General features: G+C 38.0%; 1 protein-coding gene across 2 annotated transcripts; it reads right to left on the bottom strand.

The window, feature by feature from the left end:
- Nucleotides 1–27,052, bottom strand: FAM3C (FAM3 metabolism regulating signaling molecule C). 2 transcript variants are annotated; one of them, XM_027720882.2, is made up of 10 exons: nt 26,950–27,052; nt 13,374–13,434; nt 10,708–10,812; nt 9,534–9,563; nt 8,999–9,122; nt 5,659–5,717; nt 4,117–4,167; nt 3,615–3,699; nt 2,564–2,690; nt 1–1,608 (listed from the first exon to the last, which is right to left on the bottom strand). In XM_027720882.2, the coding sequence occupies exons 2-10, from the start codon at nt 13,384–13,386 to the stop codon at nt 1,519–1,521; spliced, it is 684 nt and encodes a 227-aa protein (XP_027576683.1). In that variant the 5' UTR covers nt 13,387–13,434; nt 26,950–27,052; the 3' UTR covers nt 1–1,518. The 2 variants fall into 2 exon arrangements, with proteins under 2 accessions (XP_027576683.1, XP_039239701.1); XM_039383767.1 differs by lacking the exon at nt 26,950–27,052 and adding an exon at nt 13,559–13,636.

The following is a 27,052-nucleotide window of genomic DNA, read 5'->3' as shown; positions in this document are numbered from 1 at the left end:
TCCAGTCTTACTCTGGTATCAGAGGTTATTTATTTGTCTTACAAGGTAATTCTCAATATTGCTTGAAAATTTTAGTGCACAGAATTTGTCTCAGAAAACATCAACAATAACAGTTAAACTCACTGTGGGTTCTTGAAAAATCCTTTGTGGTTTTTGCCCCATGGTACTAGCTTGAAGTTTACGCAGAATATACGAAAACTCATGACACAAAGCCCAAGACATTACAGCCAATTCTGTGTCAGCCCTTAATTTGTGAATACAGACACCGTCAGTTATACCTTACTTAGTTTCAGGAAAAGTTCAAGCTGGCCATACTTATACAGAAATTTACAAAGAAAGCAAGGTCTTCTCACAGCTCTCATACAAGCTACAGAATAAGGCCACTTAACTTGGCTCATTTTTTTTCCATAAAAAAAAGCATTGTCAGTTAAGTTTACAAGTAACACTTTGCATAACCCAAGACACAATGCTCTTAACAACATTTCACTGGAAGAACAGATTGCCTCAGCTCACATTAGAAGTAACATGGGTGGTAAAGGATCACAACTGTGTACCCTGAAACAACTCTAACTAGAAGGCAGACTGCTTTCCAACAGGCTCTTTGGGACGTGAAATCTAATTCTGATGTTAGAACTGAAAGAGGAAGCTATTCCATTATGCACATTTACTATATGACCAGCCACTATAGCTGAATAGCCATAGAGAGAATCAATGGTTAAGCAGCAGTACAAGAATTGCAATAAAAACTGAACAAATTACTCACAGTACTGCTGTTTAACATGCCAAGTCTCTTCCATAAAGTAAACACTTTCAAGTTAAGTACAAATTCCTCCAAGTCTGTTTTAAATATCACACACACTATTTATATATTTATTTTTGTTCATCCCCTAAAGATAAAAAAAAATAATTTCTATTGTGCTTTTCATGGCATACCTGTGTTACACAATCATATATTCTTCCTTTGCTGATTATTCAGTTTTCATGGGGAACTACAAAAATTTTTGGAGCATGCGGTATCAGAGTAACCAAATAGCTTTAATAAAAAGTGATGCTGCCATTAAAAAGGCAGAGGATAAAAAAAATTAAAGCTCCTTATTAATTTATCACTAAAATCTACAATATTCCATTAAGTTTACATAGTCACAGCAACACTGCACTGTTAAGAAGACAGTACATTTGTCAGGATCTATTTATTGTCCACATATGTAATTTATTGGCCAGTTATCTACAAGATATTATTTACCACAGGCAAAACTAAATACTGTGCTTTTAAGAAACCTGCATAGAAATGATTTGATGTTTCTTTTATTTTGGACATATTTACAAAAAGAATTTCTATGTGTGTTAGCAATAAATAATCCCAATATTCAAAATGTCAGTGCTCATGCACACACTGACAAGATGGCTGCATGCTTTAAAAATATTATTTACAGTGCAGTCTCCTTCATAGCCCTCTCTCTAATAATAGCAGAAAGTGCATTTTCTTCCGTATTCTTTATCCTTTCCTTTTGTTTTCATTTAGTCTTGTTTCTGAGGGATACAGCCTTCCATCTCAACAACTTCTGGCCAGCCTTCATACTTGTTTGTGTCCTTGTTATTCTTTATATGCTATAAATGGAAAACATCAATCTGCTGTTAATGTGAAGTCATTTATCCTTTTGCTTTAACTCACAGCTTTAAGACATTTACTTATTTTCAGGCTATGGACAAAAAGAAAAAACATCACTATTAGTCTCTTGTCCTTCATATCAAATGTAACCATCTCCCAGTATTCACCACTTAATGTAACTTGCTCAGACAAGTGTATGCTATGAATAGTTAAGCCACACCAGGAAAACATTTTTAAATTTTATTATGGATGTTTATTTAGGAAGAGAGACAACCAAGGAAAGACCAACTGCATTAAAGCATGAACCACCACCACAAAGCAATGATCTGCAGTCATGTAAGACACTATTGCCTCCAAGAGTTTGCCACTGTTTCTGCACTGGATTCCACTCCCTTGCAAAGCTGGCAAATGAAAATGCATCTTCCTTCCTCTCCTAGTTCAAAGTTGCGGTTTACCAGTAATTAAAGGCATCATTGACACATACTTAACAGCTAAAGCACGGGAACATACTCTACTTCACAAATTTTGCTGTAGCAGCAATAATTTTTGAGAGAAGAGCAAAGATAACAGCTGGGAACACCAACACTTTAACTACTACCACTTATCTGTCGGAAGTTCACCCTTGTTAGTGCGTGAACTAACTAAAATACAAGCGTTAGGCAATAAGTTTTGAATTGTTCAGTTTAATTTGATTCATTAAAAAGATAAATGATCTAGTTATTGGCATATTAAGATCTACCCCGTGTAAGATTTTTTTCTTATTTATGAGTCACCAAAGAATCTTTTTGTTGTGTTTAAAAGGAGGAGGCTACTCAAGGAAAAAATCTGAAAATAACACTGTGTGCCACTACTGCAATAGACAGTCATCTTGTAAAAATGCATGGCATTTATAAAACATGCTACGCCTTTATTAACGCAAGCTGTTAAATTCCAGTAAGTTAAAGAATCACAGACCTGTTCAAATGGACTTTTAGTCTTAATTCCTTTTCCACCGCAGAAGACCCAGTTGTCTCTGAAGCCAAGGTTGGTAATTGATGTGCTTCCCAGTTCAGCAATCAGTTTCCGGGCTTCCTCGTTAAGCCTTAAACAAAACAGAAGTTCCGTATGTGAATAAAACATATGCCCTTAGAGCTTTCATTGCTCAGTGCACCAATCATCTTTAATCTGATTAAATATAGTTTAAGTCAGTAAATATTGGGCAAGATCTATCTTTCAAAATCAGATAAGGCTAGTTCTAACATTACCTGATGCAATGAGCGCTGTTCTTTCATGCTATAAGCTCAAGGAACCAGGATACAAACCTATTAGTACACCAACAAAAGCCAGGAACCCACTCCTGTGAGAATTTATACATATATCTCAAGTCATGTTAGCAATTCTCCAAGCAACTAAAAAAGTCAACCTTTAAAGTAAATAAAGTTTGCAGGCTCAAGCTGAAGTCTAGATAAAGTGAAAGCTATTTTAGATTAGAAGAATGGCCTGAATATATGAAAGAAGTTCTTGTCTGCTTGGGTCAGTTAATTCAAAATTCAGACTGCTGCCCCACAGCACAGTTCAGTGCCTGTAGGCCCACAAAGGATAATTTTAGTATGGAAGGGAAAACAATTCTGTAGGATAAGTTATCATTCCAAAATCTCCACATAGCAGCTCTTCATTTCTTCCTTTAAGTTACCTACAGGGTCTTCAGAAACAAACACTCATGATATTTCTGCTAAAGGTCTAATTTAATATCTAATTTACTTTTGTTTCCAACAATAGTATACACCTAACAGCTCTCTAAGTAAATATGTACATACATCTGCTTAGTTTTAATTTGATCTTTGATGTTCCCAAATCACATCAGCATTATAAAACTAATAAACAGAAAGTATAGTTTCAAATCTGTCATCTTGGAAAAACAAATCCTTATCTAAAGTGATTGCATGAAAAGGAATGTATTTTCTTCAGTATAAACTAGCATTTAAAAGTTTAAAGCAACACTTGCTATTTAAAATCAATTACATACTTCGTTGCACCATCATCATATGTTGCCATTAACACTATTGTTCCATCCTGGATGGACTTCAGAAATTCAATAAATGGTGCCACATCTGAAAAGAAAGAGAACACAAAACTGTTTATTAACAAGCCACAGTTCTATACTTAAACATCTGCAATGTCTTTCTGTGAAGATATTATTTTAAGAATATTTTAAATGTACTTAGCATTTATAAAAAGATGCTGAAGTGAGAGAAAGCTAAAATGCATCAGAGAACTCTTAATTTATAGAAAGAGTTCAATACATATTGTGTAAAGACTAGTGAGAACTACTCTGGAGAACAAGTTTGTTTGATTAACCATACCATTTCTTTCCACCTCAGCTATTTGTGTAAGTTGCACTCTCCTCACAATTACAAAGGTAGAGGTGAAGCACTCCCTTAACTATCCTGTTAAACCACCACAGCAAATGGAGTCTGGAGAAGGAAAAAAGCACATTTGTTGTTTCTGACCAGCTAAACTGCACCTACCTCCTCCCCACATGTCAAAGAACTTAGTGTCTAATGCTTCTCCTGTTTTACCTGGAGGGAAAAAGAAATATTTGGTGTCATCGAATTTAACCAAAATTATCTTACAGAAAACATGCCCAACACTCCTGTTACTGACTCTTCCAGAGGAAGTGCTGCAGAAGACACTATATAAATGATAACTCTTAACTTCTATGAAAATTGTTCCTTAAACAGTAGTTTGCAAAAAGGTGCAGGAAAACCTAAGAGGAAATAAAGTGAGATGATCCATAAAGTGTTGAAGGCCAGGTTGGATGGGGCTTTGAGTAACCTGGTCTAGTGCAAAGTGTCTCTATCCATGGCAGGGGGGTTGGAACTGGGTAATCTTTTAAGATTCCCTTCCAGCCCTGACCATTCCATGATTCTTTGCAAACTTCTGATTTCACTTCAAATGTAATCTAAAATAAAACACCTACATCCTCTAAAACAAATACAGAGTATTCAGTACATATATTTGCCTTTTTTAAAGTTGGTTTTGCAAAAATAGACAGTACAGCTATAGACTGCCTTTAGTGCCACATGCAAAGTAAGGAAGATTAAAATTACACTGCATGTTTCCCTACAGACTGGAAATTGTTAGTAGATTTAATCAGAATAGATAGAAAAAATGGACAATATAGTATATCTCATTAGCTTTTTTTTATTATGCTGTCTACAAAGGCAGTATTTGATGGAAGGTAGACTTTTTTTAATATACACATTCATTTAAAGTTTACAAGACAGAGAGAAAGACTGGAGCTATAAAATACAAAGATAGGTATTTTGGTTTTGAACAGATTAAGACAATTTAGGAAAGCAGCACAGGTTTATAAGGCATGCTTTAGATGATGTAAACCTAAGTACGATCCAAAAATAACATGAATTTATATTACAGCGAATTGACAAAGTGCTATCTCAGTGCTACAAGGAATTGCTTCCTACACATTAAGGAGAAATCTGCCAGTACTGACATTCAGTTCAGCTTTCAAGGTAACACACAGTTAAATTTGTTTGGTTTTAATGAAAATTAAGAACCCTGAACAAAATTACCTAACATCATGTATTTAGGGACAAGATCTATAGACCAAATATACAGATTCAAGCTAAGAAATAATGAGCTAGTCTTTCCATGTAGTAACAAAATTGTTAAAGAAGTTTCACTGAAAACAGAGCAACAGAAGAATGCAGGCTACAGTTTTATTAGTGGTGGAAACACACAAGGGCAAAAGTAGGATGCATCTCATGTCTTTTTCCATCTTGTTGTGTATTAGGAATTTATCTGATGTCACCAGAGCACTCCACTGTTGCTATTTTTACAGCTCATTTTTAGAAACAAAAACACACTGAGTTTTTCTACTTTGTAGCAAAAAGGTGTCAGTGCCAAGATCTGACATTATCTCAGTATAAATATGCTGAATGCTTCCTTTTCTCATACTGCTTGTCTTTCATCATCCCTTACTTCTTCACCTTAAATTTTGGAAACAATTTGAAAATGAAGACAATTTGTTGACTTAAAATGTCACTTACCATTGACCAAGGCCACATTTATTCCTCTGCCAACATTATTTTTAACTCCACTCATTAAACTGAAACAAAATAAATATTTTTAATAGGAAAATTTTCTGATGTGAAATATTTCTGTTTTTTAAATCGGATCAAACTCTAGAAGTCACATAGTTAAAAGACCACACATTCATGAGTAATTAAATGAAGCAAAATCTCCTTGAACTAATCTGTGTGCTCTTATGACACCACCAAATTGAGAATAACACAAATATCTCCAGTTGTATTGATTTAATTTGATCACTTAATCATCTTCATTTCAAAGTATGTCTGTATATTAAAAATGTCACAAAAATAGTGTTATTAATTTATTTAAAAAAATACCTTGCAGCTAAAGAGCCTGAACCAAATATTAACTTGAGGAGCTTGGCACAGTCACATAGTCAACATTTTAAGGGTTTTTTTTGTTGTAAGCACATGGTAAACAAAAATGTGTTAATGAGTTTAAAAGCTAACTGAACAGAAGCATTTAAACTCATATTACAGCATCACATCAAGAAATAAGATTTTCATGTCATGTCTGAGCATCCGTTCTAAACAAGAAAAACATATGGCAAATAAAGACTGGAACAAGAAGGCAGTGAAGTTCTGAACACACTCCTTTCCTCATACGAAATTTAGTGGACATTTAATTTACAAAAAATAATAAGAATTCCCTTTCATTTTAACCAAAAATTCTCTGTAAATAAAGAACAGTCCAAAAATATCTGAGGTGACTAGACACTGAAATTCCACACATCCATAAAGTTACAATGGATTCAGACAACAAAAAATCCTGCAACCATGAATGCAAAAATTATTAGTTATTAAAGGAATTTAGTGCAACGTTCTGATATCAGGCTACCGTGGCACAATCATGCAACTGGCTTCTTAACAGAGGAAGTAAAACTGCATGGAGAAGTTGGTGGTAAAGAAGTATCACCCCTTCTAAAAATCCCAAGAAGTAGCGACTACAATAATATTTTGATGATGAGTCCAGTACTTTTTTTCTAATTCGGATTATGTCCTCCCAATACAGAACAAGGCTATAACTGAGCTTCTACACAGCAGAATTCCTGTTTCACATTAAAATATCTATATAATTAAAGATTGAGAAATTACATGCATTCTGAATCGTATTGGCACCTTTAGTGCTTTCATAAACCTTACATAAACCTTACATTTAATGCATAGGGAAAAACCTACTCTGTAAACATAATTTACAAATTATGAAAACTTGTTCCTGCTTTCCTGTTTTGGAAGTATGAAGAAGAGTACAAAGTAATCAGAAAAAAAACTTTGCAGGAGTGAGTTCACAAAATATCTCTAATAAAACAGCTTCTGAAGAGGAAATAATTTTTTTTTCAGAGTTCTGATATACTACGTTATACACTTGAGACAGCTTGTGCACCGTCACGAACATAACAGGCTGCAGTGCAACAGCTTCTCACAGGAGGGCAGCCCTTCATCAGTTTTAGAATTCTTCCAAGAATCTACAATCAACAAGTTATGAGAGCTTTTGAAAGAGAAATAAAACCTCTCATGAGCAAAGCAGGAGACCACATAAAATCAATCAAATTTTCTGGTGGACATTTAAACAGACATGACAAGTCCTCCTCTGAAGCAAACCAGAAAGATTTTTGCCAAGGCAAACTGGACTTTAAAATGCAATAGCTGTGCACTGAAGTGTGCACTAGTACTAACAGAAAAGAGAACTTTTGCCAGCAACTACTTTCTTTTCATCACTTTCTTCAGTAAAATATCCAGTAGAAGATTTTTTTACTTTTTTTTGGACAGGAACAACAATCTCTTCTTAGTTAAACAGTAAGCGATACATTAAAAAAAAAAAGTCAAAAAAACCCCAAAGAAAATAACACTACAATCCCAAAATTAAAATATTACTTACACTCCCACAACTTTTAATCACTGAATCAGCTTAAGTCTTCACAGATATTAAGCTTCTTATATTAAGCAACCAGAATGAGATGGTAACAAGTTTTGTAACACCAACAAAAATACCTCGCCAAGAGATTAGATAAGCCTGTCCAAGGTCACAAAATGACTCACTGATAAGAATGGAAAGCAAAACCTAGCAGCTTGTAGTTAGTATGTGCCAAGGTGAGCTCATGCTTTGTTCGCACGTGCTCCCCAACTACACCGTGATGCTCTGCTGCAAAGTGACTCCTACACAAGCGAGCAAGCTTGAGCTAAGTCAGCCTCCCAACAGAATGCCAGAGTTAGTGCTAAAAATAGTGTTCTCTTTAAGATCATTTGAGACTAGTCTTACAGTTACTTTAGAGAGTAAAGTGATGGAAAATGTTAACCAATATGTTTTATTGTCTTATAGATTAATTATCCTATTTACTATACTACGTGGGGTTCTTTTGTTCACAGTGAAGTTGACATCTGCTCTAGAATTCATTAGCACCAACTGCTATATATGTTTCCTGTACTAACATAATGTGGGCTGACAAACAGCTACTGAAGTAGTTTAAACGCAAATGGAAGGCAAAGGCTTTAAGTGTGACTGATATTAAAAAAATCTGACAACCGTAACATCTTTTCTGACATGTCACCTGCAAAATTGAGTAGACAGATAATGTTAATAGGAAGCTGTACGCTCTGAGTGACAATGAGGAGGAACAACCTACAAGGAAAAAACAGTCTAAAAATAAATACTATTATTCCCATTATGGGGATTACTGAAAGGTATGCAGTTAAATACTCTAGATGCAGTATTATTGATAATACTGTCAAAAATACCATTATTAAAAATAGAAGACTTAAAACCAAACTGTGTCTCGAGCAGTTCTTTTCCTCATTTCACAATTATTTTAAGTTTATTAACTTTAGTTACTATTAGCACAGTTAAATACCAATTGTTAAAATACTATTTCCCCTTTTGAAATCAACCTTTAAAGAGAAGTGGAAAATGTGTTCTGACAGTGGTACTGTGGAAATACAGCTTAAAAGATGACTTGAAAAAGACAATACAATAATTCACTGAATTACTATTAGAGGCATAAGGACAAGTTACTTAGAGGCAAGTGTGCATCTGATTTGACAAAGTTTACCTAACCCTTCAATCTGTAAACCTGATATAAAGTGCAAACTGTCTTGCGTGTATTAAAGTAACATACATTTCTGCATGTACTGCAGAGCATTAAGTACACTTCAGAGATAAAGTTATAATGCAATGTAATTTTTTCATATGGTCAGACTGTTGGCAAAACAAAACCTAATTTAAGCTATTGATTTTATGTGCAAAGTGATCTAAGACAGTATTGGAAAGAGATACTTTGAGATAACAGGTAAAAATACTTACACATTATCCTCTACACAAATTTTAGGTCCAACTACATTCGCTGCTCCACTTGACATTTTGAATGCAAAATGCTTTTCAGGACAAGCTTTAGAGATTCCACATTTGTATCTTGGAGGTTTTGTAGCTTTCAAAAGGAAATAAAACAAGATTTTAGAGACAACACCATAGCTAGGCTAACAGACAAATAACATCAGCTACTTTTCTGAAGGAATTCAAGGAAAAGAGCAAAAGCAAAAAGTATCACATCTGTAGTTGCATAGCAGCTTAAAATAATCTAGGTTTCTGAAGTACCTCATTATTCTAACTTCTTGTTGTCACCCTACTGCTTGCTCTGGCACTGTCATCAAAAGCCACAAGCCAAAACTACAGAATAGACTTTACCAGAAATTAAGGAAAAAAATCAGGAAAAGAGGAAAATTAGTTTCTGATTGCATTTAAAGTCTAATTAAAACTTCCTTAACTATGAAAATTCAACAGTCTTTCTGTTACTAGCAAAAGCAAGTCACAGCAGTAATACATGCATATGAATACTCACAGCGTGCAGCTGCATCCAATGCTGATCTAGCTAAAATGAAAAAGGAAAATTTTACAAGATGTTACTATTAAAGTGTCATCTGCTACAAAATAGCCTATAAATGTAAAATCTTTCTGTACCTCTATAAACACAGGTTGGTTGAAATGAAGTATTAAATACATCTGAATACTATGCTCCAGTAAAAAGCAACTTTTACACAGTAGAAGAATGATAGTGATCAGGAAACCCATTCAGAACACTGCCTTAATTTATTATTCTCTGATTAACACAAAGATCCATGAAGATACAAAACATCCAAGGATTTATGGAGGTGTGGGCACTAAAGTGAAATGAATTTCCCTCTTACAGCTTCAGGAGGATGAGGTTCCTTTCACCTGAGACTGGAAGCTGCAACTGAGGTGTATTTCAACCCAGCCATTTGTGACTCCCTTTCTTGGGATAGGAAGAAACACAAGTGACCTCATCATGCACATACCTTAATGACACCTCTGTCTCTTCGATGGTTATTAAAGTTATCTCTGCTGACTGGTTCAGATGTTGTCTCACACTGCAGTAATCTGGAGTTAACGAACATGAACTCTACCCATGTACCTAAAATTCTTTGGTGGGTTTTTGGCAATAAAAAGCACCTTTAAAGATAATGCTGGCTCAAAACAGACTCTAATTTTAAGACACCTCAACTGCTAATCCTTCTGTGTGTAGAACCTGGGCACATCTGAAATGTTTCGATTACTGCACATTCAACTTAACATGGTACCTCTGCAAGCAAAAAAGCCCACCCAAAACAAATTCTGAATTTCTTTAGCAGTAGTAAGACAGAGTACAGATTTCCAGAAACATCATTCAGGTCACCTAGTTTGCAACTCTACACTAAGAATGCAAGTACCAGTAAACAAAAAAAGCAGGTAAAATGATGTATACTTGGCAAGCAAAAGAATCAAACTGATGCACTTAACATAAGAGAGTACTTTAAGTATTTCATACAGAAAATAATTTAATACACATATTATATATTATATATATATAAAATAACAAGTATACATATTAAAAACAAACACAGAATTCTTAAGTGTAAGAGCCTAAGTCAAGCTTAAAGAACAATGAATATGATGTTCTTGATTACGGCTCAAGTAAATATTAACAGATGTACAGAGAAAACAAAGTCACCACTTACCAAATATGTGTCCTAAGTTTGCATCCATTTTTATTTCAAACACTTGAGATATGACATAAAACGTCAACAAAAATATTGCTATGACAACTACCAACTTTGCAGCACCTGTTAGAAAACAGAGAAAAGTTTCAAAAAATTATCTGCAAATAGCAACGTTAGTTCACCAAAACTGACAACATGAGAATTGTGTATCAGATTACACTATGGGGAACTCAGAAACAATATGATCATTTGGGGACTTACTAAACAGAATTAACCTGCAAAAAATGGACATTATAATGTAGAATGTAACTGCACCAGTCCATCAGGTTACCATACCAAATACATACTCTGCTCTTAGCTTTTTCCTGTTTCATGCTTGCCTGACACCACAGTCCACCAATTCAGCTCAGAAGCCAGGAGAAACCAAAGACTTTTCCATGAAAATTGAGTTTGACAAGATGAACTAAGCTGATCTACCTGGCTGTTGCCCAAACATGAAATTCCCACCTCTCTCATTCCACTTCCCTGTTTTTATCCATGAGTACCTGGTTCCTCCTTGTTCACAAATACTGTGCTTCCCACCCCCAACCCCTCAAATTGAGCTACCTCTATTTTAATGTATGGTCAAGACTGAGACTGATTAGGATCTGTTAATATACTGTAGCTTGGCTGCTATGGTCAGTCAGCTCTGAGTATTGTGTTAAAAAAACAAAACCACCAGGCAACCAGAAAAAAGCATCCTCACCTACTTTTCAACAAACTTAAATTAATGACCTTCAAAAGCAAAGTTTGATGGCTCAAAAGAGCTATTTTAAAAAGTAAGAAAAAGTAGTACTTCTCCCCTCCCCCTTTTAATATACTGAAGCCCTGGGTATGTCAAAGTTTGAGAGCCAAACTTGCTCCAGCGCTGAGTGGCCAATCTATCTCCTGGGAGAAGAGCTGGAAGCACACAACCTCAGCAACTTACATCTGAAATGGAAACTTAAATGTATGGGGCACTGCCATGAACCTCACAATTTTTAGCATAATTTGAAATACATTTTTACATCTATTTATCTTATTGTAAAATACTGACTGAGAGTAGAAGTTAGGTGAGAAGGCATCTGATCAACATCTTGCCTTCCTATCTCTCTGCAGTATGTCAAACTGGTTGGAAGAAGCTACCTTAAAGCACACTTCTCTTTCTCACATTGCCAGCCAAATAAATCCTTCAGAAAAAAAAAAAACTTATGTATTCCTGCACATCTCAGACTGCTGCTGTGATGGGCTGTTCAGAAAACCTTAAAATAGACAGATTACTCAACTTTCAGAAGCATGAGAGAGGCTAATCAATCCTTCCAAAAGGCTAAAAAAAGATAAGGGGATAAAAACAGAAAAGAAAGATGAAAAGATACAAGAGGTTTTTGCCTGTAGTTGATCCTTCTTTTTTTGTGTGTGAGCACACACATACTGTGATGTAAGAAAACACAAGCTGCAAACTTAACTTAAAAATATTATGCTGGAACTCCAAAGATCACTGCACTTGAAGAGAAGAGAACTACATATAAGCACTGGAGAAAACAGATGATTTGAACGTACATTAAGAAGTGGGTACAAGTTACTCTGGGGGAGATTCCAATTGGAAACAGAAGAAAAATTTTTCACAATGAGAACAATCAACAGTTGGAATAATCTCCCCACGGAAGTGGTGGATTCTCCAATTTGGACATTCTTAAGATTTGGTTGAACAGGGTGCTGGGCCATTGCAGAAAGATGGGTGTCGGTCAAATTAGAGGAAGTTACAGTCACTTTCAAACAGAAGTTACAATGGTATGGAAATTATAGGGTAAAATGCAGCTGGCTACTCCCTGGATGGAATGCCATAAGCATGCTCAACAACTTATCCCACAATGATTCCCCTGCCACACACAATCTATAACCTTAAGGCCATGCTAAGGGGGATGAAATGGCAGGCGGAGCAGAGTGAAAACACCATGGCCAGGCTGTTAAAATCCCTGCAGGGAGTGGAACTTGGTGGCACTTTGCAGCTGATAAACCACATAGCACCTGTCAACCAAGGGAGATAGGAAAGATGTCCTGCTGTTGAGCCAACAACCATGGTGAAATCTCTCTCCTCAGATGAACTTTGTTCACTGAAGCTTAACTGTAATAACACACACATCTCTATCCCAAAGTTGCCCACCTCCAAGGTATGACCACCCCCCAATGGTGTTGCACATTTTATGTTTTATGATCACCCCCTACTGGTGCTCTGTATTTTATTGACTGTATCTTTAGGAGCAAAGCGAGAGAATTTTACACGAATCAGTAACAAAAGCATGTATGACTAGAGTCACTCAAGCTCCACCTAAACATAAAGGAAGTTCAGTGAAGGGTCCCCATAACTGACACACTGTGCAGGCACAATGATCCTGGCTTTCCTGGGGTGCTGACAGACTAATTAAACACTAAGCATTTGAGAAAAATCCCCCCTTTTCACATGGGGGGATCACATGGTTAGGCAACCATCTTGTCTAGACTGTGCTTTTGCTAAGAAAAGTTGGACCAGATGATCCTTGAGGTCTCTTCCAACACAGTATTCTATGATTCTATGACTTTAAATCCTTATTGTCACAACTTGTTAATATTGTCCATAGCAGTTGTTACACAAGTGACCAAAGTCTGATTTTACAGAGCGTGCTTACCTGCTATTCTCATGTTTAGTCTTCAGCCAGCTAACAACACTATTGCATTAAAAATAGCCACCTGCAGGAAAAAAAAACAACACATCATTGTAATTACAACCAAATGAGCACTTCTGTGATGAGTTAACAGAAATAAGTCCATAGATTTTCTAGTCAACAAAATTAACGATAATTGTTCTGAATACCTATTTCTTAATGCTCACAGTAAAGGCAAGATTTAAGAGGGATTTCTGATGTCTTGCTTTCACTTGCTACTCCATGAAACAAGTGTTCTGAAAAAAAAATTAAATCAATGTCATCAAATCCGCTACAAATTCAGTTTAACTTTCAGTCCTTCAATTTGTGACATAAGTATTTACCAGTGCTCTATCTATGAAGTCTTTAATTTCCAAAAGCTATGTAATAAAAGTCAACAACTCCATCTTCACTGCTTCGAAGTCCTACCAACTTCTGGATGCAACTTGTTATTTGGCAACATAACATAGCAAACTATGATTTAGAGAGAAAAGATTTAAGCGTTTTGGCCTTTAGGGTATTGCGTAAACTGCACTCAGTAGAACCGAAAGAAGGTAATCTCAATACTTTAATCTACGCTTTACAGAAATGTAACAACGCATCTGTCACTTTTAGCTACATCCAGAAGACTAATATGATGGTCAATGATGATAGAAGTACCAAACTTAGTACTCAGACTATTTTAGAATAAATGGAAAATCACTGTCTATGAGCAAACACCATGTAAGTTTCCAAAATCTTCTTGAGAAGAGCGTGCCACCATACAGAGTCAAAATGGGCCACAAACTCCACAGGCTCTGCTCGAAGACTATCACCTCCTCCTCAAGTGATGCTGTGCCCCTGGGCTGTACCAAATCTGCACTCTGCACCCTGGTCATGCTCAGCCTTGGTGGGCCCATGCTGCACTAAGTCTGGACATCTGGCTCAAGTTTCCCCTGAATCATCTATACTGAGGCACATTTGAAAACATGTAATCAGCTATCACTCTAATCCAAGTAGCTGCCCCAGACCGCCCATCACAAAAGCTACAGCATCCCTAATGGTCTGCAGTCTTACGCCATGATTTTGAACAACATCAAAAAGATTATCTTTAAAACTGTTTGAAAAAATACTGTTATTAGAAATGCAAATCATTTGGAGACAAGCACCAAAGCCCCCACATAGTTTTCATGGTTTATGCTAGGGAGAAAAAAAAAAATCAGTATTATGCAGACAAACTTTTGCCTTCACTTAGTTCAGTATCTTCAAGTTCAGTCATTTGTGTCCAGATCCTCTTTGACAAAGACTCATTGTGCTCTATTGCTTCAAGTTTCCAAGAAAATGGCCAGCAGAGAAATAAAGGGGAAAAAACAAATGCAAATATAGAAATATTTATTTCTACTATATAAGAATTTGAAAATATGTATCAACAAAGTTTGAAAAGCAGACACATGTTTTTGAGTGCTAATGTTGTACTATAAGGGAAATCTCATAGCATATTATGGGCATAATATATCCATTATATTTATAGCTACATATTATATCCAGAAATAACATTTTCTTTCAGTGAAAGGCTAGTATTCATCTGTCTTGTAAAAAGACAAAGAATCTGTCAGAGCAGATAAACTCATTTTATTTCAAAGTCTGTGAACAGAATTATTCTAGGCTCCTTTCTCTCCCCACCCTCAGAAATATATCAGTGTTAAAATAAACACTGTCTGTAGTTTGAACAACTACAAGCTTGTTTTAAGGTTGCACTCAAAAAACCCTAAAGTTTCCTATTTTGTTTTACTCTAAACAAATACACATCATGAATTCAAAGTGTGAAAGCAAAAATATGAACAAAAAGAAAGCAGAATCTAAGTGAAACAATCCTGATCCAATCTTGACTGCCTTTATCCTAACATCTCCTTCCACCCATTTTAACGATTGTTATTTCTTGCCATTAAAAAATATACAACAGAGAACATGGTTTGGGGTTTTTTTTAAAGTGTGGAATGTTTTTGATTTCGGAAAAGGAAAAATGAGTATGCCATGTGTCACCTTGAAAGGAATTTCAAAAGTGATTTAGAGATTCTTTTTCTAAATTACAGTATATCAAAATATTGTGGGTTTTGATCTACAGGATAAATACAGTAATGCTACAGTAGAGATAAGTACTGCACAGCACTTTCCAGCTGCAGGACAATAATTTATGGATGCCATGTCCTTTCCCTGCATCGCATTACCTTAGAGGGTTTTTTTTATTATTTCAAGACAGAACAGGAATAAAACAGGGCAGCTCTTATGAATGCTTAAAGACCATTACTCTACATCTTCAGTATTAGAGCTCACAACTGAAATCAGAGAACTCATTAAAAAATGGATTTGAAATTTCTAATAGTGCACATCTTAGGATCATTTAAAAACAAAGAACACAGGACCATAACTGAGCTTGATGCAGACTCAGGTGCATAAAACCAATACCAACAACATTCCTTTGATTGCTTTAAAAACGGGTCAAAATAACCCAAACACTATTTTTCTCTTCTTCGGCATAAGATTCCATCAAACAGGGGCAGCAGAATCAGAACCTAAATATCTTCTTGATTTATGAATGTCAAGTAATACAAATAATGTCTTTATTACTACGTAATTGTTCTCTGTGAGGCAGTAGAACAAAGCTGACATTTATCACTTATTAGTCAGAGACTGAGGCAGGAGATACAGCAGGGTTGACAGGCAGTACCCCAATGAGCACAGCAGGACCCTATAAAGAAGCAAAAGCCAAAGAGAGCATCACAAAACAGGCAACAGAAGCGATCAATATCTCCAAGTTAAAAAGTAAAATGGATGGTTTTGAGAAGCGTTATACTGCACGACTCAAAACACAGATCATCTTTTTCTTCAGATTGTTTTCGTAGCACAAAACTTAGGAGGTTTATCAGTCAAGGTCCAAAACTTGGGAGGTGCAAAGAAACCAAAAAAATCCCTCAAATGCAGCAGAAAGTGCCTTGAAATGAGGAGCTGTCCTCAAAAGAACCTGAATGAGAGAAGACAAGTGAAAGGTTCTTGAATTTGTCCAGTTCCCCGCATGGAATTGCATGTCTGTCCATGCAGAAAAGGGTTATTTATTCTAGATGCAAACTGCTATAGAGTGGAAATGTGGAAAGACAGTTGAGAGCTCAGGTTATTGATTGCTTTTTTTTCTACTCCATCCATCCTTATGCATTGTATTTTGCTCCAAGGCAGGGGCAATATCCAGATGTTGCAATTTCCGGTGCCAAAGCCACTCCAAACAACCCCCAAGATGCTACACAGAAAACAGCAGTTTACAATTAAAAAAAAAAAATTAAAAAAAAAAAAAGGAGAGAAAAAACAAAGGGCTTTCCCTCCACTCTGTCCCACTTCTTCATTAACTTGTGTAGGATGACAAACTCAACACAAATACAACAAATTTAGCAGATAAGTCCACAGAGCTACCGCACATATTTTTATCCATACCTTCAATCAGGGGAGCAGCAGATACCATGCTTTTAAAAGCAACCTGTGTCTCTTGAGGGAACCCTGCTAGGTACTTCACAGAGGAAGCTTATAACTTCATTTAGGAAGATTACGAGTCCATAATCATGTTTCATTAGATAATAAAAAGAATGAGTTTTTTCTACATTCATGTGTTAGATAGGATCATCATCAAACAAGTTTACCTCTTAGAATCATGGTGCAAGAGGAAACTGCATTGATGTAATTGACAAAATACACACAAACGGTACTTATTAATACTGCCACACTGACGCACTACTGAATGAAATCCAGATTTCAGTCCCAAGCTGAATGCAATTAAATTTCGTCAATTCTTCATCAGGCTTTCTTGACACTCTTGTCCAGAGATGGTGCCATGGGATACACGTCACTTGGGCACAGCCTCTGTCCTACTTACTGTGCAGAAAGCTGTGGCCATTTGCAATGTACTTAACATTTAAAAGGGTTTTTCAAACACAATTGTAATTAATGTTTTTACGGATAATAACAAAACATGCAGATTAGTCTATTTCATTCTCAGGTAACAGCATTCCATTAGCAATATCATAACATGCACAGATTATACTTACAAAATGGGCACATAAAAACAAGCAAAGATGAGAGGCAAAAATTTAGAAGGTCAAGATAATTTTGAATTCTAACCTTAGCTGATTACAAAGTGGTCTTAAAATCAACAATGATATTTAATAAAACAGAAAGTAATACACTTCAAAACGGACATCGAGTGCAGCAGGACAGGCAGCAGAAACGAAGAACAGGATTCAAGAGATTATAGCAGCTCTCTAATACAGGGGTCAAAAATGTCATACTGCCACAGAAGTGTAACTGCTCATTGTGAGCTGTACCATCAGGACTGCTGTGTATGAAAAAAAAGAAAAAAAGGCAGCTACTCTGCTCTGCCTAAACAAACAAAAAATACTTTGCTCTGTGTGCTGTCTTGACTTTTATCTGAGACCCATGTGCAGTTTTTTCCTGTCTATCTTAACGCATAATCCCCAAATGGAAGAATCTAGATAAGAATTACATGTCCTAAATAAACTAACTAAGGGATAAAAGAATCAAGTCTGCTTTGCACTAAACTATGAAAGTGAGGGAAGTAAGGGTCAGACACCTTTGCCTCTTATCTTTAAGGTGTCATTTTAAAATATATTTAATTTTTTAAAAATACTATTTATCCATAATATAATTTTAAATATATATTTTAAATATATATATATTTTATAATATATACTTTGTAACAAAATATGCCGAGATCAACTGTTCTCAGTATTCCCTGGTTGCTGCTTACTTGTTTGTATTTATAATATTGAAGAAAAACAACCTTCCATCTACTAGGATAAACAAAAAATATAAAAGGAGGCTGTAAATCATCATAACAACCTGAAAAAATATCAGAGACAGTTTTTCTTAACACAGGTAGTCTACACGTACAAATTAATGTCCCCTTCAATATTAACCCCCTTTTTCTACACTATTATATGAAAATCTGTACCCAGATTATGTAATACTAAATCTGTATCAGCCTGAGATGCTTTGCATTAAATTCAGAGCAAAATTTTCCCCCTAAACCCGGACTTAAACGTTTTCATGCTTTCAAACAAGCTCGAATAATGTTACACCTGTTTTTGTCTGCATTTACTATTAGTGCTATTTGTTAATATGAATAGCATACACACCGTACTAGAATTAGACAAGCATTCAAAAAAAAAAAAAAAGGCTTGAGCTTTTATTTTTATTTCCAAGACATTAGGAGATTAGGATATTGGTTGGTTTTCTGGGCTTTTTTTTAGCACAAACTGCCTTCTTCAGTGATTAGCAGATGCATTTTATTCCTGTCAGAGAAGAGCAAAAACAACCAACAAACCAAACCAACCAAAAAATTTAGCTTTTCATAATTGGTAAAATGCAATCAGTGAAGCAACATTTTGAATAATCCAACCTCCGCTGATATTTCAGTTTGTTGTGTTCAAGCAGTTCAGAGTAGTGGTGGTTTTTTACTCAAAATTACACAATGAATTAGACACATCAAGGACCATACTAGTTATTCTTATGTGAATTCTGGTTTTAAACCAATGGTTGTGTCAGCCTAAATGATATGCCATGGACCAAACAGCTGAGACATTCGAAATCATTCTAAGGCTAAATTTGAGTGGGAATCTAGACTTCTAATATGATAATTTTATTCCAAGGCAGGATGTATTTTCTTATCCAGATTGCTTACTCTTCTGCTAGGCTACGAATAGTTTTTCCACCATGTTTACAAAATTAATTTAATTTGAAACTAGTGAAGGACAGACATAGAAAAGAATTACATCTTTAAAAAATAAATAGCGCAGCTCAATTTTATTGTATAATCATGCACTGTTTGTGTCTTCTGGTAACACAAGTTGTGACCTAAGTAGTTGTTTCCTACAAACAGCACTCCTACATCCATATGAAATCTTTGTGGTTATGGCAGAACTTCACATAGGCATGAGGTCTGTCCACACAGAACAACTTCGAGACTCATGAATATGTATTTTCTCCTTTGCGACACATGCTACCATGAAGTACAATGATTAATTTCTTACAAAAATGATATCACCTGAATTGTATTCTTCTATATACACATTAAGATTCAGCTTGATATTCCAGACAACTGATTTAGATCCAAAGTGTTTGCCTGTTAAAATGAGATTTTATTTTACTTCTATCAAATTATATCTACTCCAAATGAAGATAAATTTATGAAATTAAACCCAAGCTTATTCCAAAATTAAAAATAGGTAATTCAGCTACTGTTGCATGTCCTATGTTGCAAATACTGCTATGTGGTTTCACTTCCAGGACAACAAATACAAGAAGCAGAATTGTGTCAGAGTTGCTTTCATACCTGATGTGCAAAACTAACGTTCCCCAAATGGGATGTCAGATCACTGATCATGCCAGCTTTTGCTAATGGCATCCAGCCAGTACTTTCCCACAACACATAAACTACTCAGTCTCAAACACTGAAAAATTCTTCTGAATCCTGGGAAGCTCAAGATAAAAGTATTAAGGCATTCTTCCCACACGAAACTCAATCCACATTCCTTTTGCAATTAAAACCACAAAACCAAACCAACCCAAGAAAAGAAACCAACAACAAAAAAACCCCAAACAACAAAACAAACAAACAAAATCAACCATCCAACCTTATAAGCACCCAATCCATACTTTGAAGACTCTCCTCAAATATTACACAAAATTTATTGGTTCATATGGTTAAAAATGGGACTTATGGTCCCTAAAAAACATATGATTTATATGCGATAAAGTAAACCATACTATTGCTGCTGACGTACCTATTAAAGAGAATCTTAGCTCTATATTCATAGAGTTGGATAATATCACATTTTGGAGTTCAGATAGATAAAATCCCCAAGAACAATTTGCTGAACCTCATTCACAAACTTACTTCCCAATTTCATCACAGAGAAGTACATAAATCTCACAATAAAGATTTACGAGAGTGAGGTTTAACGTTTTCTTCTGCCAAACGATGAACAAACTATTTCGTAATTGAAGCACTGCTGTAAATACTACCTGTTCAAAAGTTTAAAACTACCGATTTGTTTTCAGTCATGTTCTTTTAAGAAAAAAAATTACCACCTTGATTTCATAAGAGAGCAAAGTCTGTTCAGTTTTTCCTCAACAGGAAGGAGTAAATAGAGCTTTGCAACACATCTATCTGTAGAATCACCAGGTCTCACTTGAAACAAGGTGTTGCCAGAATCTAGCAGACGTTTCAGATGTACAACAGCTTTCACATCTTTGTATCAATAAAAAATACTAAGCTTGTTATTAGTATAACACATCACTACCACGTATCTTATCCTGCTCCATACAGAAAATTTCAACAGAACTACCACATCAAAAGGTACGTGCCTGAAGAACAATAATCATACACATAATTACTACGAATCACAGAATGAGTAAAGTTGGAAGGGACCACAGTGGGTCACCTGATCTGACCTCCCTGCTCAAGGAGGGGTCTCCTAGAGCACATGGCACAGGATTATATCCAGACAGTTCTTGAATATCTCCAGTGAAGGAGACTGCACAACCTCCCTGGGTAATCTGTTGTTTAGCCTGGAGAAGAGAAGGCTCAGGGGAGACCTCATCACTCTCTACAACTACTCGAAAGGAGGTTGTAGTCAGGTTGCCTCTCCCAGGCAACGAGCAACAGGACACAGTCTTAAGCTGCGTCAGAGGAGGTTTAGGTTGGACATTAGAAAGAAGTTCTTCACAGAAAGAAGGGTTGGGCATTGGAATGAGCTCCCCAGGCAGGTGGTGAAGTCACGGTCCCTGGAGGTGTTTAAGAACAAACTGGATGTGGCACTTAGTGCCATGCTCTATTTGACACACCAGTGTTAGGTCACTCTATGATCTCAGAGGTCTTTTCCAACCTACTTGATTCTGTGATTCCAGTGCTTGGTCACCCACACAATAAAGAAATTCTTCAACATATTCAGGTGGAACTTTCTGTGCATCAGTTTCTGACTGTTGCCTCTTGTCCTATTGCTCAGCAGCACAGAGAAAAGCCTGGCTCCATCCTCCTGGCCCCCTGCCTTCAGGTACTTATAGACATTGATTAGATCACATCTCAGTCATCTCTTCTCAAGACTGAAGAGGCCCAATTCTCTCAACCTATCCTTGTAAGACAGCGCCTTGGCTATCTTTGGTGCCCACCCCTGGACCCAATCCAGAAGTTCCATCTCTCTCATGTACTGGGGACTTGATAGAACCACATATGACCACTACATAAATTTACTTGAGGCTGTGGTTACAGCACATCACTTTACACTGAGGTCCATTTTAAATAAATTTATCAAGGAAGCAAGAAAGCAGAAAAGGAAAAGAGCATTACAAATACTTCCTCTATAGTTCCAGATTTACTGCAGGAGAACTGATCAGCTCCTCTGCACTGTTCTTCTCCCCAAGCACAGTAAGACTCTAGATAGTAGCTTTCAGATGTCAGAACGAGATGATCCTTTTTAATAAGATTTATTTACTGCACAGACCACCACACCCATCACAGAGCTGCACACTGAGACTGCAGACATGGTGAGGCACAGAGGTTCTATATACTTTGCAAGGCAGAGAGGATTAAGCCTACTAATAGTAACAAAGGACATCTTCGCACACTGCAGAAAAAAACCGCAAATCTACGCTACCAAGCATTTAAGCTTCTTTAACAAAAGCTCAGCATTATCTGAGGCTGCATGTTGGAAAGGAGTTTTAACCTTTGCTCAGTAGCAAGCTGATCTCACCAGGAAGCTGAATACGTCTCAGGAGAAAATACTCCTTGGTGACAGCCACCACTCACACACAGCACTGTTGGTATCTCTCTCTCTTGCTCTAAGGGATACAGAAACCCATGTTCCATCACAGAACCTCTTCTCATCCACTCATCTACCATGTGCAGGCAGCATCTGGCACAGCTTTGGTCCTTTGCAGGATTAACAGAGCAAGTCACTGGCCAAGCGGTGCACCCAGCAGAGAAAGCATTTCACATCAGCTCTGGGGAGAAGGGGCAGCAGCAGCACAGCAGGCTCAACACACAGAAGGACTGTGCTATGCCTACAAGGCACTGCACAGTGGGATCACACTGCACATATGAGACTGCTGCTGGTAACTGATAACCTCCATGCTGTGTGAGGCACTCAGAACCACACAGCTCCTGTGGTACAGGCAAGTCATTACTACTGGTCCATATTAGCACTGGTCAGGCCACCATTTGTGGGTGATGAGGTGGAAGATGCTTGGAAACGGAGAGGAAGTCAGTTAGTGACACAATCCTTAACAGCTCAAGCGACTCACTTCTTTCTACTGAAGACACACAAGACAGCCCAGCCCCAAAATCTGCAGTTTCTACACTGGCTTCTAAGCATGAAGATATTAAAATAAAGATCTATAACCTACATCTTGGCTGGGTACAGTATCAAAAACATAAGCCATATCCAAGAAGAACTAATTTGAGGAACAACATCCCTCAGTAAATGCAGTTCCAAAACCATTCAGGTATCACTAATGTTCAGTTCACCAGCAACCACACAGTCAGCCATGCCAGTTCCCTCAACCACCTCACCAAGTAAACTCAAGAGTATCCAGGCTGATCTAAAAGCAGAATTAATGTCTGGGAGCAGGTCAGCAGCTTTCTACCAGCAGCAATACTAGCTTATACCAGCTTAAATGTTTGTGAAATGATGACTCAACTAACTGGTGATCAAGTTAAACAGATCAAGAAACAACAAAAGACCTTTGGTACTAGGAGATGGTTACTTTCTCCACAAAGAAAAGACAACTGGAGAATGGGTGGGAGAAGTGAAGGAAGTCAGCCAGACACAAGAAAGCAAGTCATATAACTAGAGGGGAGACTGTGTCATGTATTTCAATGTTAATTAAGATTTTAACTGGACTGTCATGAGAACTAGCGCATGTTTGTATATATAAACACATTGTGCAACTTTCTGCCATTAAAACTGACTCAACAACAGTGCCCATTAAATGCAGGGCAGAGTTTACTCCAGCAGCTCCCTCTGTCCTGATAGTCTTGCAAAATTTCTCCTCTCTTCTACAAAGTCTGTTCCATATCCTCTTGGCACTGAGGATGTATGAGGCCAACAAGAGGTATAAAATGCTAAATTACAGCTTAGTTTGCAAATGAAAATACAAACTATTTTTGTACTGTATATGGGGAGCAAAACCAGTTAAATAATTCCAAAAGAGTACCTATTGTTCATGCCCTGTAAAAAGTTTAATGTGATTGAACTTACAAATGCGTAAAATACTATTTAATAAGTAGTACAATGACTTGTACTACTGAAGAAGGATAAGGTTTTTAAATTTGTAGATAATACCAAGATGCAAGCAGATGGAAACAAATTACAGGGTAGATTTAGATTCACAAATTATCCAGAAACATATTCCCTTCAAGAAAAAAAATCCTAAAGTCCTCTTGGGACGCATATACCCGTAACAAAAGCATGAGGAGGCTATGCTTGGATTCATGGTTAAACACAAAATTTTAGATGATGAAGCAGGAAGCTAGGAGCACCTACTTATAATTTGCAGATGCTTAAGCTAAGAAATGCTAAGAAATGAGGTTTCAAGCAGCAATACCAGTTTAAAGTTACTTCCTTGTCACCATTCTGTCGTGGTCTCACGTCACAGAACTTTAGGCCTAGATAATATCAAGAACCATGAAAATTTACAAGACAGGTGAGCTCCCCGCCAGGCTGCTCCAGCCCACTCACCATTTCTCCAGCCCAGGCCACATGATTTTGCTCACTAGGGAACCCTAATGCAGTAAAAGAGAACATAACTTATGACAGATTAGTGGACAACTTTCAAGAGTGTTGAGAGGCAAAGCGCAGCAGCATCAGGTTGCTAATTTTGCTCACCCATCTCATGGTCTCACTGCAGGACTCTCAGATTTCTGAAACTAATGTAAACGATATTCTTCCTGAGAATTTACATACAGTCTTGGTTTCAGATCAATGTGTGACTTCTCAGAGGGATCCTTCTAAACTGCAACACAATTACAATAATTCCAATACTGTTGACAGCAAAAAGGTTATGCAGCTGGCCACTGGGAAATAAAACATGAAGATTTACATTAATTAAGCCTTAGATCCTATAAATTCTCAGCAGATTTTAGTGAAAAACTTAGAACTGAACATATAAGTAGAAAGACTTGCAGCCATAGCACTCACATGTCAATTCCCTCACTTCACTGGAACTGCTGGTTTAAAAACCAGAACCTAAGTTCTATTTGAATAACAAATTCTCTTTCAACAATTCAAACCTCTAAGAATGTGTTCTCTGTGTCTGCTGTGGATTCATCTAATGGACACCTAATCTTTAGGCTACAAAACAATCTGTACACAGTCAAGTATAGTACCAATTCATCTTATGACCTTACCAATAAAAAAAAAGGAAAAAAAAAAGAAGAAAAGGAAACAAATTCCTTTACCTGTAGTATAATGTTTCCCCGAAAACTGAACATGCAGGAATTCCTTTTTAAATATTAGCTTCCCAAAGTTCCACTAAAATCTCAAACTCTACATTATCACTCTCTTCTTAAACACAGAGTTCTCATTAAATGTGGGTGGTCACTGGATGGCTGTGGTCAGCGGTTCAATGTCCAAGTGACTAAAACAGTGATAAATGGCATGTCTCAGGGGTTCCCTAGGAGAATGGTGAGACACTAGCACAGGTTTGCCAGAGAGGCGGTAGATATCCCACCCCTGGATGCATTCAAAGCCAAGTTGGAGGGGGCTTTGAGCAACCTGGTCTACTGAAAGGTGTCCCTGCCCACAGCAGGAGGGTTGGAACTACATGCTCTGTAGGGCCGCTTCCAACCCAAACCATTCTGTAATTCTGGGTAGAGCACATATGCCCTGAAGCACTCGAAAAGAGAGGCTAAGCAGTAACTTGTGGTTCTGTGAAGCAACTTTTATTAACTATTTACTCTTACTGGGTGAAATGGTCAGGACCTTTGTAAAGAGACTGAAGTAATGGCTTGCAACAAATCCTGTGCTTCCTCCACCCCGAAGTGATTAGATGTTATTGCATTACAATACCAAGCTATCAGCTTGTGAAGAACCTACTCGCAGGCTGAAACCAAGTCACAAAACTTGCTTTGGCACACAAACTACACAAACCAACAGATGAAAAACATTTCTTCATACTTAAAAGAATCCCTAGGGGAGAATACGTGCTAATGAAGACACTCATACCTTGAGTACTTTCGAAAGCTTAAAAAAAACCCCAAACCAAAAACAACACGACCGTTGTACAGTCATTAACCAGCTATTTCTGGTATGGGTTTGTTGTTTTGAATTATTTTTTTGCTAAATAATTCCCCTATTAGTATTAAATAAATAATACCATGTTGAAAGAGAGGAGCAGTCAGACAGATTCACCAGCAAAGAGCCAACAATGGGCCCTAAGCCTGTGTGGCATTATAGGGCACACAGAACATTACAAAAAATATCTGGTATACGTAAAGATCTTCACACAAGTCTGGAGTTATTATTTAACCTCTTAAATGAGAGAAAATGGGCAGACAAACGAGTCAGGTGAGTTACACATCCCCCCCCAGCGGCTCAGCCAAAAATGTGGCTTAACATATGGCAGCACTTATCTACCAGAAAAAAAAAAGCATATAAATTTGTATATTTTTCCTACTTCATCAACTCAGAGGCCAGAAACCAGAGACACACGGGCTGCTTCGACAAGTATGTCTCTGCAAACAGGACATTCAAATTCCTTATGAGTTCACTGCTGCCCTCCGTACAGGTGTATTTAGTGTTTCAGTCAAGCCCTACGATCCATCTGCCAACAGCGCCTGCGACCAGGCAGGCGCTTTCTCCATAGAGAAAGCGGTGGGAACACCACCACCGAGAAGCAACACCACTTATTTTGCACCGCGCCGTCTTTGTTTCAGCACCAAGGGGTGTTTCAACAACGCCAACACTTCACTTGTTTAACTGGACGGGGTGTCGTGTCTGGCCGCCGCCACCGCCCCGTGCCTCCTCCAGCTCCTGCTCCCCCGCCTCCGCCGGCGGCACCGGGCACTCGCCCCGGCCGGAGGGAACGGAGAGCGGCTGCCGCCGCCCCACCACCTCCAGCCTGGCCCTGAGCCCCCTCGCTGGGCCAGGCCGGCGGACGAGGGGAAGAGGACGGGGAGGAGAGGAAGCGCCGGGAGACTCCCGCCCAACGCGCCGCCCGGCTAGGGCCCGGGAACGGGGATGCCGCCTGCCTCTGACCCGCAGCCCCGGCCGGCTTCACCCAACGCGGGCGGGAGGGAACGAGGGAAGGGTCAGGCGGCCCGGGGAAGAGGCACCGCCGGGGGAAGGGGCGCTGGCCGGGGAGCCGGCGGCAGAGGCAGGGGCCGGCGGCCAGCGCCAGCGCGGCGCGGCTGCCCCGCGCACAAGAGAGCGATGGGCGCCCGGGCGGCGGAGCCAGCGGCGGGACGCCCCGCGGGGGGCTGTGCCGCCCTCGGCCCCCGGGAACGGAGAACGCGAGCACCCACCTGGGCTGTAGGGCGCGGGCACGGCGTGCAGCGTCCCCTCGGCGGCCGCGCCGCACAGGCTGCCCCGGCCCGCCCGCCCCGAGCAGGAACCGAGCGCAGCCTT

The sequence above is a fragment of the Pipra filicauda genome, unplaced genomic scaffold, assembly GCF_003945595.2.
Source record: "Pipra filicauda isolate LSUMZ 115617 unplaced genomic scaffold, ASM394559v2 scaffold113_size4260070_pilon, whole genome shotgun sequence".
Lineage (NCBI taxonomy): Eukaryota > Metazoa > Chordata > Aves > Passeriformes > Pipridae > Pipra > Pipra filicauda.
Note: the sequence above shows the minus strand (reverse complement) of the source record. Positions and strands in the feature narration are given on the sequence as shown.